This window comes from Chamaea fasciata, unplaced genomic scaffold (assembly GCF_029207755.1).
Source record: "Chamaea fasciata isolate MVZ Bird 193981 ecotype frontalis unplaced genomic scaffold, bChaFas1.0.hap1 SCAF_16, whole genome shotgun sequence".
In the NCBI taxonomy this organism is placed as follows: Eukaryota; Metazoa; Chordata; class Aves; order Passeriformes; family Sylviidae; genus Chamaea; species Chamaea fasciata.
This window is the reverse complement of record NW_027094101.1, coordinates 3,683,765-3,700,484: the sequence shown is the minus strand read 5'-3', so window position 1 is coordinate 3,700,484 and position 16,720 is coordinate 3,683,765. Positions and strand designations below refer to the sequence as shown.

At 41.2% G+C, this 16,720-nt stretch overlaps 1 protein-coding gene across 1 annotated transcript; it reads right to left on the bottom strand.

Moving 5' to 3' along the window:
• Positions 1 to 5,735: 5,735 nt before the first annotated feature.
• UQCRC2 (ubiquinol-cytochrome c reductase core protein 2) lies at positions 5,736 to 16,459 on the bottom strand. Its single transcript, XM_066197728.1, has 14 exons — positions 16,334 to 16,459; positions 14,555 to 14,647; positions 14,276 to 14,425; positions 13,968 to 14,032; positions 13,340 to 13,396; positions 12,872 to 12,996; positions 11,377 to 11,474; positions 10,893 to 10,950; positions 10,636 to 10,731; positions 9,584 to 9,783; positions 9,230 to 9,310; positions 8,573 to 8,649; positions 6,831 to 6,984; positions 5,736 to 5,985 (listed from the first exon to the last, which is right to left on the bottom strand). Exons 1-14 carry the CDS (start codon positions 16,367 to 16,369, stop codon positions 5,902 to 5,904), a joined length of 1,374 nt encoding a protein of 457 aa, XP_066053825.1. The 5' UTR covers positions 16,370 to 16,459; the 3' UTR covers positions 5,736 to 5,901.
• Between the last annotated feature and the right edge of the window lie 261 nt (positions 16,460 to 16,720).

Below are 16,720 nucleotides of genomic sequence, written 5' to 3'. Positions count from 1 at the left end.
GGCGCCTCACGGCCGCGGCTCCATGGGCCCCGCGCCGCGCTCGGCGGCGGCGGCAGGAACGGACCCGGACGGCGCCGGAAGCGAACCCGGCGGGCGGGGGGGCGGTGGCCGCTCCGGAAGGGGAACCCGCGGTCCCCGGCGCCGGGCGGGGCGGGGCTCCCGCGGGGGGCGGTGCCGGCGCCGGGCGGGGCGGGGCAGCTCCGGGGCCGCCGCGGTTTTCTCCGGGCCCCGCTGGTGGGCGGGGCCGACTGGGGGCGGTGAGAAGGGCGGGGCTTACGCGGGTGGGTGGGGATTGAGCTGGTGGGCGGGGTAAGGGGCGGGGCTGATGGGAAGGCGCGGAGCGCGAGGGGCGGGGCCGAGAGCCGCCGGTGGGCGTGGCCTGGGGAGGGGGCGGGGACATGGCGAGGGTGGGGCGGGCGGTGCCCCAGGGCGGGGCTGTCGTGAGGGGCGGGCGGTGCCCGCGGACCCGCCGCGCCCGATCCCCGCCCGGCTCTGGCCCGGGGGGCCGCAGGGCTTGCCTTGTCGCCTGGTCCTTCGCGGCCTTCATGCATCGCCATCCCCAGAGGTGTTTTGGAACCAAGAATGAGCGTCTTGGTCAGTACCAAGGGCTTGGGAAAGATCACAGGTGTGTTCGCCACAAAAAACTGCCTTCTGTTTCTCGAGTCCTTGCTCTTTATCCCTTTGCAAGGCTGGGCACGAGCTGAAATTCCGGAGCTGCTTCTGTAGCACTGATGAGAACAGGGGACGTAGAAGGACTAAGGTTTGGCGGCTGTGGAGCCCCTCAGATGCGCTACACAGTGCTGTGTCTGTGCCCCGTCTTTGGAAGGAAACCTAATAATTGTGACTGGAAACCTCACCCAAATACAGCCATTTTTGATGGCAGGCTTTTCCGTGGATTCAGCTATACAGAACTGTGGGGAATCTGTAGTCAGAAAATGAACAATGCGCCAAATGTGGGAAACCAGCCCGGTTTTGGCCACAATAGCTCTGTGCCTTCAATACTGTCATTCTGGTAAGGGAATGTTCAAGTAAATGAACCAAACAGCCCCCACATCTCCAGGTACTTGGAAAATATCTAGTTGTTTGCATTTTTTTCCCTTCCAACAGTGAACACCCGCCTGTTTTTTCCAGAGCAGCACAACTGGTCTATATGGAACATACCGGGAAGCCAAGTGGGCGATTACCTGTGCTGTTTATTTTTCTGTAAGTATTTTACATAGATGGCAGACTGTACAAACAAAATGGAGATATTGGTAATCTTAAAGTGTTCAACAGCAATCAGTGGGATTTGTTATTTGGAGGATAAGCCCCCTACTTACCTCCCATTGAAATTGCCTATACTTGACAAATTTTCTTAAGGGTGGAGAAAATGACAAGGCTTTTGATGAAAAATAGCTGAAAATGTTCCCTTTAAACCAGAAAAAAATTGGTGCATGGAAGAAACAGCGATTTGAAAAATCCATTTGCTATAGGCATGCAGTATTTTCTTGAAGTCCTTAATAGCTGGGAACTCCTCTGTTCTGTTATTTTGTGCCCTGTTCCCTACCTTCAGCCTTCCCTGAATGTATTGCTGTAATGAATACTTAAGTAACAGCACTGTTGCTCCTTCAGTTGGCAAAATGTGTGACTTTTTAAGAAAAAAGTTTCTAAGCAAAAACTACTTTCAGTGTATTTATTTGCAGAAAGCAAGTTTATGGAGTCTTTTGGCAGTATCTCAGCACACAATGTAACTAAGGATGAGAGACTTAACTGTTTGGATACTTATGAATGGGGACAGCACCATCTCAAATGTCTCCCTAAACCCTTTATTGAAGAATGATATCATACTTTCAGCTAGTAAAGTTTTCCTCTCACTTTTCAAAGGGCAGTTGACAGCACTGGAAAACTTCTCTCGGCACACACAGATTGCAGCATTGATGGCAGAGATTGGGATGGATGAACAAGGATTAGCCCTCACAATGGTACAGGATGGGCCGTGTCTCCAGATAACAAGCCCTGTTGAAAAAAGCTCTGCAGTTAATGATGGAAAGCTGAAACCAGGTAAAAAGAACCAATAGTGGTATTAAAATTTAATTACATTGAAAATATCCTTGTTCTGCATTTATGCTTTGAGCCTGTCTCTGATTTATTTACACTTACACAGATCAAAAGAAACTCAGTTTAAAATTACAGAGAAAAGAAACTAGCACAAACTGTATAAAGCTCGGTGCCAGCATTCCACTGTGATGAAATACCTGTGATCTTAAAATAGCTGATATGGTGACTGTTCCATAATCAGATCAAGATTTAAGTCCTATACATTGTTCTCTAGCAAAAACAGATTTCCTGTTCACCAGCAGATTTTTTTCCAAAAAATATTTTGACTATAACCTTTATGTAGCAATTAGACTTGAATAATACCATTCTTTATTCTGTGCATTATTGTTCAAGTAATTTCATTCTACAAGTAACACAAATCTTCACAAGGCTTGAAATTAATTTGCCTTATTGTTTGCTTTTTATTTCTCTTTATTAGAAAGTTACAAAGTGGCAATAGACTAATCTCCGTGCTTTAACAATCCACACAGGTGTTCATTTGCTAAATGTTTTAAACCTGAAATGAACTGTATCAGAACTAGCAGACTATTACCAGTTATTAAAGGTTTCTTGTGGAACATCTGACACCTGTATTAAACTTGAAATTGAAAGCTCTGTAAATGTGAGTGCTTCACACGGGTCCCCAGCCCAATTACATTAAACTCATGAACTACAGTTCTGGGATGATCCTGTGCTGTGGTAATTCCCAGCATGAAATTGTCTCTTAACATTGAAATCTATGAAGCGAAGACTGGAGCGTAATGAAGTAATTTAGAAATTTACTGGCTGTACAGTGAAAATGCATATCTTTAAATTAAAACAATTTTCCTAGCAGTGCCTTTATAGTTTGGGCAGTCCTTTCTTCAGAATTGCAAGCGCCAGGGAGAAATATCTACTTGCTTGATGAAAAAAAAACTACCAAGTGGAGTTCTTAGCCTTTTCTTAGGAAAAAGGCTTTGCACTTTTGATCTGAGTATAAAAATCAGTGGAAAAATCTGGAGCATAAATTTGAACTAAATGCTTTTTTATTATTATTTTATTAGGACGTGATAGCAGTCCCTGAAAAAAAACCAAACTCTTTGATATACAAAAGTATATATATGATACTGACTTGATTGTTGGTTTGTTTGGGTTTGATTTGTTTGATTTTTTTCCCCATCTATAATTAGAATGCTAATCACTGACTATTAAGAATACGTATCACTGAAAATAAGTAGTTCTATTTGCAACAATTTGAAGAAGGCAAGCTTCAAAAGCATTTTCAGTAAAGGCTACAAGGAATCAAATTATTTACAGCATGTGATGCGTTTGACTTACTTCAGCAAGTACAGAAAGGTTTAAAGCAGGTTGAGGACAAGTGTTCTTTGTAGCTGATCTTAGTTTTTGGAACCAAAAGAAACAAGTTGAGCATGCTTCATGGAGCACCTGGATCTAACTCAGCACATACCCCATGCAAAAAAAAAGAAAAAAAGAAAAACCAACCCACCAAACAGCTGAATTTGTTCATGTGTAGGATGAACTTGTTTAGGACCAAAGCTGTAAAATTTTGCATAAAATGCAGTGTTTTGTAGAAGCTCCATCTCTTAATGATACCACAAACAGCACACTTATTTTGGCATTAATACCAATGCACAGAGCATGGGGCTTGAGAAAAATAAGATGTCCAAACGCACTACTTAGGAGCTTTTCTTGCAGCAAATTAGATTTTATCTTTATGGACTTTTTTTTCCTCAGCTGATTAAGGTGAGTATAATCTGTAAAGTTTCCAACTGGAACCCAAAAGAACAATTTCATTACTGCTTGTAGCATGAATGAGCTGGTGCAGCGCAGCTTCAGGAGGTAGAAATTAGCAGAGCTAGTGGGAGGTAGTGATGTCTCAAAATCCTACAGTTACCCACCAAACTGGCACAGAGGCATGCATGTCCCATTCTTCATGCCAGCAAGAAGAAACAGCTCTGCAGAGTTTGTGTGTCTTCTCAAAATACCTTCCATGGTGCAAGAAGTTATCTCCATAAAAATGTTCAGTGGCTGCTTTCTGCTGGAATAGCTCTCCTGACAATGTCTTGGAAGATGCACAGGCATTGGGTGCTCTGACATTCCCCTTCCTGCCTCCTCTGTGAGGATAAATTCTGGCTGGCAATAAAACACCTGAAGTCAGAAGCCATGTCTGTTTGTAGTGGCCACACATCAAGACAATTACAAGCAGCTGATGATAGCAAGATGGAGGAGCTCTTGCTCCAATGCTATAAAAAGCTTATTTGTTTCTTGATCAATTGAACTCCTGACAGTGATTAAAGATTAGGACCTTTAAAATGAAACAGGAAAACCCCACTTTTCGTGAGAGCCACAGCATTCAGCCTTTAAGAATATATTGCTCTCAGTGCTAAGGGTGGTCCATACAGTCAGTGCAATTTATCTAGATGGGCAACAAGGCAGTGCCAAGTTTTCCCGAGGCACAGAGTTTTAACAGAAATAAACCTCAGGGGTAGGGGAAGGAACAGAAGTATTAAAATGAGATAATTAGGCTAGAACAGCAGAAAGGATGCTTGCACAGCAAGGGACTTTCCAAGAGATTAAACCTTTATGTTGAAATAAGTAATTTACTATGCTGAAGGAGCAGAAAAAGAAGATCTTGCTTTTCTGTGGACTGAGCAAAGAGAAAGACCAAAGGAAAGAGTATACAAGGGACAATGGACAATAGAATATTTGATACTAGAGGAGCTTCAGAACTAAACTAAACACTTAGCTAACTAAATGGCTATGGGAATTACTGCATGTTCAAGTAATAGCATGCTGTGTATTTCCAGTATGAGTTAAAACACTGAGGATGAGAAGATGACACTGGGTCCAGTAGTGATGATGATACAGACTTGGAGGTTTCTCAGTATAAATCTTCACAGTTACAGTGTTGCGAGTTCACTCATCTTACCAGCAATATCCAAATTTGACAAATACCTGATATAGGCCAGACACTTGAGTAGGCAATGTGATGCTGTACTCCATAATGATGCTGGTGCACTGTGAAATCCTACATTTGAAGCCAGTGGTGTTTGACCTCCTTCATGCTGCGACCTCTTCCTCCTTCCCTTCTGTATCACATGCATCCTGTCTGTAAGACTTTGCTTTGCTTCAGAACAGCTCAAACCTTGGCTTCTTCAAACCCTAAATTTCTTATGATGTATTGTATCTGTTTCCCTTTAATATATGCCTGCACTCTAAAAAATACATGTCCTATGAGATTTCAAACTATATATTAGCTATATATGGCTAATCCCCTCAAAGACTTCTTCCAGTGCTACTTGTGGAGAAGCCACAGAAAAACAAAATCTCTCCTAGTCCCAGGCAAGGAGGAGCTGCAAGCTCTAAGAAAGTCTAATATATTCAGCTTTGTGTGAAGGCAAGTTTCTTTACTTAATTGATATAAGGATGGTAGAGACAATCTATCAAGAACTTTTCCTGAATATACAAGAATTCATGGATAATCAGGGGTAATTACAGCATTTTTCTTCATGGCAGTGGTAATTTTTTACATAATTATTTTCTTTACATTAACCAAAACTCACCTTGTTTTCACGCTGTGGTTTTTACCTCCAGTGTACAGAGCCAGATTTATCAGCCCTTTATATACCATTTTCAGTGAAAAAAACTTCTACACAAAATATATGAACTCAGCACTTTATTTGATGAGTGCAAGCTCACAATTACTCCAGATTAACTTTCTGAAAGAACTGAATTCATAAATAACAAGTTAGTGGTAATTAATTTAGAACATAGTTGACTTGGAGCTCAGGTCCATCTTGAATCAAATCCATCCCAGATTTGTTTTTACAACTCATCAAGAAAAGGAGTATTTCCCAAATCCCCAGTAGCTGCCATTGATTTCTTCCCACTGATGAACTTCTTTGCAGCCTGAAAATAAATCAGAAAAGTAGTTGTGAGGAAATATTCACTACAGCAGAGTTGGTGCAACTCACAGCATCAGCTTCAAGTTACTAAAACAAAGAACAAATCCTGCACTACTATAATATACCATCATGTAAACAATCCTCCTTTTTCTGTATAAATCTAATTGTTTCTAATACAGGTCCTCATTACTTTATAATCTAAACAGAAATGGCAGACAGTTGGATATAAAAGGCATGAACATTAAAATGGTTGTTCCTAGAATAATGATTACACCATAAAATATAGTATAAATACAAATATTAAAGCTATTGCTAGTTGCTGAGATACAAATAAGCAATTACTCTGAAAAAAACAATTTTTTAATCTCAGAATTTGTCTTTATGATGGATTTTTAGAAATTTGCTTCATGTATAAGCAACAAGGTAATGTGCATTACCAATGAAGTTACATCAATTATCACTGAAAGCTTAACTGTTTTATTAAATACATCCATTATTCTAGACTCAGGAATCCTAAAAACCTTGACACAGAATCACCCACACTGGAACTAATATGAAGCTTTCCATGAATATTAGTTGGCAGTTTTGGTAAATTTAAGTGAAGATGATGAGAATTTTACATAATTCCCAGCTACACTATTTTTACAGTGTATTAAAGAGACTTCTGTTAATACAGTAAGTGAAGACATCAAAAGATACCCAAGCTAGGATTTGTAAATGAGCTGCCTTTTCTATTTTTAAAGATAGTAAACGTGTGTGTTTATTAACACACAGAAATGAGCATCAGTTTTGCATAAAAAACCTGACACAGTGATTAAGGAACACCTGTAGATGCTGACACATACTTACATTCACAACATCAGCAGTGGCTACAGAGTCGATTTTTTGAGCAGCAGCAGATGGGGATGTGTGTGTGCCAGAAACCAGAGCCTCAGAGCCAATTTCATTCAGCAACCCTTTTGAGGTCTCCACTGACATCAAATAGTTGGCTTTCAGCTGATTTCTGCCATCAAACAAAGCATCAAGAATGAGCAAGCTTGTAAATTCTGCTGTTACCTTCCCTGCCACCCCATAAATACAATGAGGTTTTGGTCCTTTTAAACTTCCCAAGATTCCATTCAAAAAGGTTTCCCTTTTTTAATAGGGAAGGATTCTGTAGTTAGGAAAGAGGCACCACAAATAGTCCAAGCATGAAAATGACAGGTACTTAAACACCTACTGTCTCCCCACACAGTCAGAAGATCTCTAGCTCAGGATTTGTTTTGTCTGAGATAACTAATGCAGTTAGACAAACTACCAAGCTTAAATCTAATTTTCTCATCAAGAACAGATGCATGCAGAGCAATTTTGTCCTAAGTGACAAAGAAGCAGTGATTGTAAATGGTCGGGCTCCTCCTGTAATAGTTCCATGTTGTGCTAAAAGAGTTCACGTTTTTTTTTGTGTTTCATGCAGAATCACTGCTACATATGAAAACCTTATTTTTGTAAGCCAGTCCTTCTATTCTGAGAACAAAAAGAAAACGATTTATTGCAATAGCTCATTATTATTAAGTAGCTTGGTATTTCTGATTGAATTGCAGACTCTGGAAATAGAAATGACTGGGTTTGGGGTTTTTTGTGGTTTTTGCTTTTTTTTTTTTTTTAATAAAGAAAAAAGAGGAATATAGGAAATGTATGAAGCCATTCCAAAAAGGAAACTCCATGGAAAAAAAAGAAAACTAGCCACAGCAGCGCTGTGTGTAACTCCCTAATGCCAGGCAACTTTGCTGAAAACAAAAAGAAGAAAACAAAAAACCACAAACCCCACAACACACAAAACAAATGATGCCCAGTATAAAAGTCCAGAATCCACCATTTAGCTCCTAGTGACTAAGGCAAAACTAATCATGTCTAGGCTATCATATTTTGTGTAACAATGCTTTACATAGAGCCTTGTATTTTATACATGCACCAGACAATATTTTCATTTCGCTACTTGAGTCTGTACTACACTGCTGTTTTGCACAACTGCAGCTTTAAAAGCTCAGCGCAGTTTAACATTACTTGGAGACCCCCTCCCCCAAATATTCCTAGGGGCATGTATTTCCAACACTTGCTGTAACATCACTAATTCAGTGCTTTACATTTACAGACCCTTATTACTCTTTCTCTTTGAAGATGGCACAGATTGCTTATTATAATTGTTTTGGGAATTGCTCAGTGTAACTGTAAAGGGAATTACCTAAATAATGCAATTTAGGATTCTAATTCAAATACATCTTAATACTACAGAGTATGATTAAAACGACAGCATCTGCTGACACTTGCTAATTTCTTACACTGAAAAAGTCTTCAGAAAATGCTAACACATCTCTAGCAAGTTTTTATTAGGAAAGAACACTACTGGAGAATCAGTACAGCTTTGAGAAAGAATATTGGCAGGGGCTCAGTTTTAATGCAGGACTGTGAGTAGTTCCCCATGGAAATAATTACAGGATAAGCTCTGCTGTACAGGATAAGCTCTGCTGTACAGTATAGTCTGTGTGTTTGACAAGTAGCTGCATGTCAAGAAAATTCTCTTTACAGCACATGAGAATTCTTTACACACTTACTTTGCCACTGTGACATCTGCATCGGTGACACCGCCCTGAGCAACTGCCTTTACCTGGTTCAAAGCAGCTTTAATGACCTGAGGAAAATGAAATAATTTAAGATTTCTTTCCACATCAAATTTCAACATGTTACTTCTATTATCTGGTATCTTGGAAACTTCAAGGGAAGAGCAGCTGACAATGTGAGGATTGTCTGCCCGAACACGATTCTGAACAGCTTCATAACAAAACTCAAAACACTGTAATGAATGCCTAAAAACGCACAAAAACTAGTGTGGATTTTAACCGCACCACAGCATTAATTTATATGGTCTCACTGTTGTTCATGAAAGTGCTCAGTTCTGCCAGCTTCAAGAGACAGCAGGTTCTTCATGATATACTTAGGCTTACAAATGTAAATCAGTAATTACAGTCAGCAATTCAAAGCATTTTACTAACTTCAGTTCATATTATGTATCTGTCCTTCCCACAAAGCAAGTCTCATCCCAGCTTACAAAGCTAAGTCATAACTGAACATGCAGCATTCTTACACAGGAAATCAGATGAATTTCCCCTTTTTTGTTTTTTTTTTTTTTAGATGAATCAGTCACTATCTCAAATCAAACCACTACTTTGAAGGTTACGTTGTTAATGCTTAAATTCTAATCAGCAACTCACCTCCCCAGCATCTGGAGCCTGGGATATGGTATAAATCCCAAAGAGCCCAGAATCAGAGTAATTAACATTAAACGCAGAAACCTGCAATACAAACATTATCATCGATTGTTTTAAGTATCAGAGTAATTCAGCATCAAGCATTGCAAAATTATTACTATTAGGATCTAAAATACTGTAATTCAAGAAGCTAAACTCCATCTGTGCTGAAGAAAGATCAGACTGGAAGCCTTTCACTGATACACTGTAATGTGTGCAAGAACGAACCATTGAAGGTTCTAGCTGAAGGCAGTAACCTCTCAAAGATAATACACATTTTACTTAAAAATCAGAATACAGGTAATCCTTGGAACTTACATCAAATGGCTTGTTGGTTGCTTTAGCCACACCCTGGGTCAATTTGCTGGTAACTTTGCTTCCCCTCTTGACAAGGGGCCCAGCACCTAAAACGTACTGAAGGACACTGAAGGCATCTGCCTCTCGGCCCCCAATGGCAGCTCCTTCTGCTACAACAGCAGCATGGACAAGGCTGTCAGCAGTCTGCTTCCTGATTTCTCCTAGAAATACAACAGAATGAAAGGTAACACAGTGTGGAATTAGAAAGTACTGCACATTCAGATGCATGGGAAAGAAACACTTCCCTTTAACAAGAGAAAAGCCAGGGTCTGAAGTTACTGCATGTCCACTCAGAAAGGCAGCATAAGACTGAAGGTGATTTTAAAAAGCCCTTTACATTCAAAATTTTTCTTGCTAGCACAAAACCCAGTACCTTACTCTGCCTTATTTGAACCTGACCCTAAACCACACACAGTGTGGGATGATAAAACTCAAGAGTCTCCACGTAACAAACACTGAGAAATGGTGTACCTTCTGCTCATAATAATATTTATGCTGGCTTATAGAAACTGAAATTATTCCAGTCAAATGTTAAATGCTGGAAACTTTCTCCTTCACGTCTTTACAGAGACATCTGACATTCCAACTAAACAATAGCTGTTGGTAATGGTACAAGACACTGCTCTGTAACAGCTAAGCTTTTCTTTGACTTACAACATTTAACACATCTTCCCTAAATAGAAATCCTACCTCCACTTCCCGACAGCCCTTAACCTACTCTTACAGGAATCGTACCAAAACTGCCAAGAGAAAACATATGGCAGCTTGTTTTGCATTTTACAGAAAAAATGATGTCCCAGGTAAAACTCTGTTGAAGAGCTGGGTTCAGTTTTATCCCAGAACATTCCATGGTGGAATCTTCTGCTTATTTTTAATGGGATATGCATCTCAACTGTCACTTCCAATGCCCAGCATTTAGTGCAACTGTGTAGTTTTCAGTTGTAACTTTGAATACTACTACATTTAGAAACAGAAAATCAGTCACTCAGAATAGATACAAGAAACATCCTTACCTCCTCTGTAAACAGCCTTCGCACCAGGAGCACCAGCTCCACTCCGGATATTTAGGAATTGCTCTGCAACTTGCTTTAAGGTAGAGTGCTTTATACCTGCAATACAACAGTTACTCCAAGTAATGCAGTGACATTGAAAAGCTACAGCAGTTAAATAAAATTGAAGACTATGGTAACAGTTTACTTCTACAGAGAACTCAAATTTCTCCAGCAGTTTTCCCATATGACCTGCAGTGTTCATTCAGAAACATACATACCTATTCCTACGAGAGCCATTCTTGAACTTGTGAAATTGTTCTGTACAAAATGGTGAAGCTGCAACAGTAAATTCACATTTTAGGGTATTTTATTTAAAGAACAAAAATTGTGTGTGTTTCTGACATAGCCCCTTATACTTCTTAAAGCAAATTCCAAAGCTTCCAAAAGGAACTGTCTATAGAATTTAATTTTATTGCACTCCCCAGTGACAACTACAAAACCTTTTTATACAAGGACACCTGCATTTCATTGACAGCCTTACTGTCAATACAAAGGCACTGACATTAACCATCTTTTTAAATGTAAGTATGAGTTCTGTACCCATATTAAAAGTTGCATGAAAATAAATTATTTCAACATCAGATCAATAAGGTAGTAAATACTGACTGTATATATACAAAAATAATTTTCTCTCACAAGTGTCACCACCTATTCCTGACAAAAAACTGAAAGAGATCTTTAACACAATACAAAGAACCCTACCTGCTCAGAAGTAATTTTTCCAATTCTGTAGTCTGGACAATACAAGGGGTTTGCCAGAGCATTTTTATAAGCTGCAGCATGCAAGTTTTCCAGCACTCCTGAGAGGAACAAAGTTTCAGATAATTAACCAAAGAGCCACATGTAATGAAGGTTACAAATGAAACTAAATGAAGGAGAGCTGTGGTCCACTTTGAGGACCATAAGATTTGGAAAAGCAGCTCTGGAATAATCCAATTTATAGGGAAGTTTCCAAATCCTTGGGCTGGAGCAATCTGAGGCTGCCTATTCTTCTGGAATGTATCAAAAAGTAACCAAAACAAACATTTATATAATAACTTATATATGCTCAACACTTTTTGGCTTCAACAGCAAGCCATAAATGCAACCAGTGTTTAGAAGAAGGGGAGCAGCATCCTTTTAATTATCATCTTCACTGCAGGCATCCCTTGTTCCTGAGAAAGTACAGGCTCTCTAGAGTACTATTTGTAGCTCTGTGTGATGTCTCATCTATCTCCCTGCTCAGATGAAGGATGCTAGTGTCTTTAATTCCCTTCTCATTAGTTTTTTTTGCATTGCAATAGCACACTAGTTATTCCAGTTTGATTTTCTCCTTGTATTTGCTCACATTTTTTCCTCAAGAGAAAGATTCCTTTCTTCATAGTTGTTTCTGAACGTAACTGTAACTAAAAATATTACAATACTATGAAAACCAACTTGCAGTTGATGTAAGTTAAAAAAAAAAAAAGATTATGACTAATTTAAAAAAATAGTAGCACTTTAGTATAAGCTAGAGATTTTTCCAACATTGCATTGTCACCTTCAATGGGTTACAAAGGTAAACATGCTTCAGAGTGGTACTAATTATGTTTATTGAGGAGAATTACCAGAGTCAGCTTGGATGAAGAGAGTTAATAACAGAAGATATACTGGAATAGCCTCAATCTGACTAAGACTTCGTGTTGTGTTTTCTCTTTGTTTTCCCTTAAACACAGAAATCTAAATTCACAATCCTAAAGCTGGAACCCATTTTCAGTGTGATGAAAATACATACTGTTTTTATACCAAAATAACCGTACAAATTCAAGAAGTCTTTTGTAGGATACTGTTTTCACACCAATGAGTAATGCCTAAATATGGTTTTCAGAACATAAGCTTCTGTAAATTTCTGTAAATGCATTGTCAACAACAGTCATGACTTGCACAATCTTTGGTTGTACTCGAAAAGAATTAAGAATGTAAAATGGAAGCTGTCAAGGAGAATGGTGTAAGATATCTTCAGCATGTTACTTGCTAAATCTTATCATAGGCTGGAAAAACCTGTGTATAAAGAAAAGTTCCATTACACCAGAAAGACCATACCTATCAATAAGCTGAAAAATTCAATGTTCATGTGACAGAGCAAAAGGGAAAATATTTTTCCACTTTTTTTTTTTTTTTTTTTAAATTTTATTTTAAAGGAACTCCTGCAGAGCCAATAATCAGAAAATACACTTACCAACTTGAGGATTCTGAAATGCGATTGCTTTATCAACTTTCAATCGTGGCTGAAGATCAGTTACTTCCCATGGTCTGAACTCTGGTGCTGTGGTAACATTCAGGAGATATTCCATTACTGTATCACTAGATAAAAAAGTTACAAAGGCATTAAACACAAGTAACAGGTACTTCCTCTGCAGCTGAAAGCAATTTAAATTAATCTGTAAGCAACACATTAACAACAAAATGCATGACTCAAGGCAGAGCAATTATTAGCACTGCTGTACAAAGTTGGATAACTCAATTCTGTAGCATTTGTATGCTCAGTAACATGACACAAAAGTTGAATATTAATACAGTAATTTACTGATTTATAACAAAGGCATGAGAATACATATTCCTCCCACCCTGTAAAATGACAGGTCTTCAGTACCAAGCAGTTTTAAAGAAGGCAGTAATTCCCTTTACAGCCCCTCCAGATACCTACACATAGTCTCGCAGACATTCAACAGAGTAAGCCATTTTCTCTCTTGTTGCATTCACACTACATGAGAAAAACAAAACAAAACAAAACAAAATCCATTTCAGCAAAGAACACAGAGGTGAATTTTTACACATACTCCCCGCTGATCTAATTAATCAACAAGATACAGACTGGAATAACTGCTTAACCTTAAATCTGTCTGGGATGACTGTTTAAACACACACAGAGCAGAAACAGACATAATGAAAAATCATGTCTTCAGTATTCTGGCTTTTTTTTTTTTTTTTTGCAATTCTATTCACAAAAGATGAAGGAATAAAAAAAAAACCGACTGACTTTAGGGAGTTTACTCTTAAAATCTGCAAAGCAGAAAGAAAATTAAGCTTCTACACAAATTATATTTCTTCCATGTATTTTTATTTTGTTTATTGAAAGGTGTTTTTAAAATACAAATAGTGAGTGCACCTTTGAAACTTAACAGAACAAGAAGTACAAGATCTTCCTTGACAATATTCACTATTCAAGTACCACTCCCCCCTACACACTGTTGTGCTTATTGTCTTACATTTCCTTTAGTCCTAGGGCTCATTTGCATCTCACCAACAGATTATCTTTCTACGTGGATACAAACCTCAGGCTGCCCCCAACAGCTTCAATGCCACGAGTGATCCGGAAGGAGGAAGCTCCTTTAGTAGTCTATTAAAACAAACAAACCAAAAAAAAGGCAACTTACAATTCCAGCTATTTAAAAAACAGATATTGAGTTGATAGCAGCAGTGAGAGAAACTACTCAGAAATATTCCACACGTGCACAAAATTGAGTTTGTGTCAACCACCTGAATTAATTTTTACTCCAGCTTAAACAAAATGGTGTTTTTGCAATAATAAATCTTTGACCATTTCACTGTCAACACAATAACAAAGACAATAAACACCTACCAAATTAGATGCAAGACGAAGCAGGTGAGTAGTTCCCAGGTTACTGGTGGTTTCATATCTGCTGCCTGTTTTAATAAACACACCAATTCTTGAAGCTGGAGAAAAGTTTTCCAGAGATGCAATAACTAAGCCATTTGGTAATTTTGTGATCTGTATTAAAAAGAAAAACACTTTATTTTCATTCAGTGGAAGTACTATCACAGCTCTGCTTTGACCAAGTTTTAAAAAATAAATTAAAAAGCAAGGGGAAAAAAAAACAACCTGTATTTTTATACTGACCTCAAGATTCTGAGACTCTGGAGATAATTTCACTTTTGCTGCAGTTGCTGAGGATGAAACTTTAGGAGCTACTTTAAGTGAGTAAAATCTCTTCTAGAGGAGAAAACACAAGAGAATGGATTTAGTTCACCATGTCTCCTTACACACTGACAAAGTGTACAGTGGGCAGCCCTCTCAATCCCACAGTCTGTAGGACACCTGCAGAGCAATTAACTGAACCAAAAGCCACAACAATCCACATAGGCAGGATGGAGGGAACTTTAAATTCCTTAGGTGTAGGCAGTTCAGCTACTGGAGTCACCTCAGAGTTCCAACCTGTCTGCACTGACTGCTGCATGCAAAGAGGACATGTAGGGAAGTCCCCAGACTGCAGTTTGGACGTGTTTAAAAAAAGATCCAGAAGAGGCCATGAAGATGATGAAAGGAGTGGAGCACCTCTGCTACACAGAGAGGCTGAGAGAGCTGGGGGAGTCCAGCCTGGAGAAGAGAAGGCTCCAGGGAGACCTCACTCCTTGCAGTACCTTAAAGGGGCACTTGAAAGAGATAGAGAGGGACTTTTACACAGGCAGATAGTGACAGGGCAAGGGGAAATAATTTTAAACTGTCAGAGAGTTATACTAGATTTTAGGAAGAAATTCTTCCCTGAGAGATGGTGAGGCACTGGAACACATTGTCCAGAGAATTTCTGGATGCCTCATTCCTTGAAGTCTGCAAGGCCAGGTTGGATAGGGCCCGGAACAATCTGGTCAAGTGTAAAATGTCCCTACCCATGGCAGGGGACTGGAACGACATGATCTCTAATGTCCCCTCCAACTCAAACCATTCCATGATTCTAGGATGTTAATAACCAGAAGCAGTCCTTCACTTGAAAGACGTGAACATCACAAGAGCCCTGCCTTCGGCGGCTGACAACAGAAATGACAAGACTATTGATTTCAAATCTGAAATGCTATTACTTTCCACCCATTTTAGAAGTTGCTTATACTAGTAAATTTACACATTGTTTTCACATTAAAAGATAACTTAATCCCCATGCATCTCAAGGTGAAAACCGAGTGACAGAAACACCACTGCACTCGGCTGTACGGATGCCAGTGATGTAATTCCCACTGCTTTATCAGAGACTGTTCGCTGTATGAATCTGGAAAAAACTTTCCTCCCTCACCAAGGGTTTGGTAAGACACCGAGTTTTAAACTCCAAATCTTCTTATTTATGATCTACTACTGCATATCTAAAACTGGCTCACAAACACGCTGTCACTCAGAGGTCGTTCTCCATCCCACTCGAGCACATTTCCAGCGGACATCCAACACAGCTGTCCGCCAGCTCCACGAGAGCCTTTGGGCAGGACGAGCCCTCTGCCCCCTCCCCGCCTCCAAGCACCAATGCCAAGGGCACCACCTCGTCTCAGGCAGCTGAAGCTCCTCCAGCGCGGCGGGATCCCCTCCCCTCCCGTCTCTCCGTGCCCCGTCGGCCGCTGCCGGGGCGGCTCTGGCCAAGCCCGGGGCGCTGCGGGGCACTCCTGCCCGCGGCCTGTCTGACCTTCAGCCGCCGTCCCGCTGCGCCGCCCGCCGCCCCGGCCCGGCCCCGGCCCCGGCGCCCCCCCGACCCCGCGGGCAGCCCGGCAGCCACGACCGCCGCCCGCCGCCCCCTGCCCGGCTCACCGCACCGCGCTGGCCGGGGTCGGGCCCGCCCGCAGCTCCCGGGGCCGCACAGCGGCTGTCACCGCCAGCTGCGCCTCTCCCGCACCGCGCACGACGCGCCCGGATCCCGCTCACCGAGAGGGAGCGCGCGGCCACCGGGAATCCCTTCATCGTCCCGCGCCCCTCGGCTCAGCCCCGGCCAGGACAAGATGGCTGTTCCGGAGGGAGACGCCGCCTTCCCGGCACGCCCCGCGCCGCGCTGACCTTCCAGCGAGCGCACCCCGAACTCGACTGCTCCGGCGGGCGGCAACAGCGCCACCGCACGGGCACCGGGGGCTGTGCGCCTCCGCGGCGCGTCGCCCCCTCCCGGGCACTGGGGGCCGCCACACCCGGCGGCGCGTGGGGTCCCGGAGGCGACGCTCCCTCGGGAATGTGCTTCGGGAATGTGCCCCGGGAATGGCCCTCCGGAAGCGCCCTCGGGACCGTGCCTCGGGACGCGGGGTCCCGCTGGCGGCTGTCCCC

Bases quoted from the DNA above. Each gene is read 5' to 3' on its own strand.
- UQCRC2 (XM_066197728.1), bottom strand. From the start codon at position 16,369: ATGAAGGGATTCCCGGTGGCCGCGCGCTCCCTCTCG. The intron at 14,033-14,275 runs GTAGGTGTTTAT...TTGTTTTAATAG, and splicing joins TTCGTCTTGCATCTAATTTG to ACTACTAAAGGAGCTTCCTC. The intron at 9,311-9,583 runs GTAAGTTCCAAG...TTTGTATTGCAG, and splicing joins CAACCAACAAGCCATTTGAT to GTTTCTGCGTTTAATGTTAA.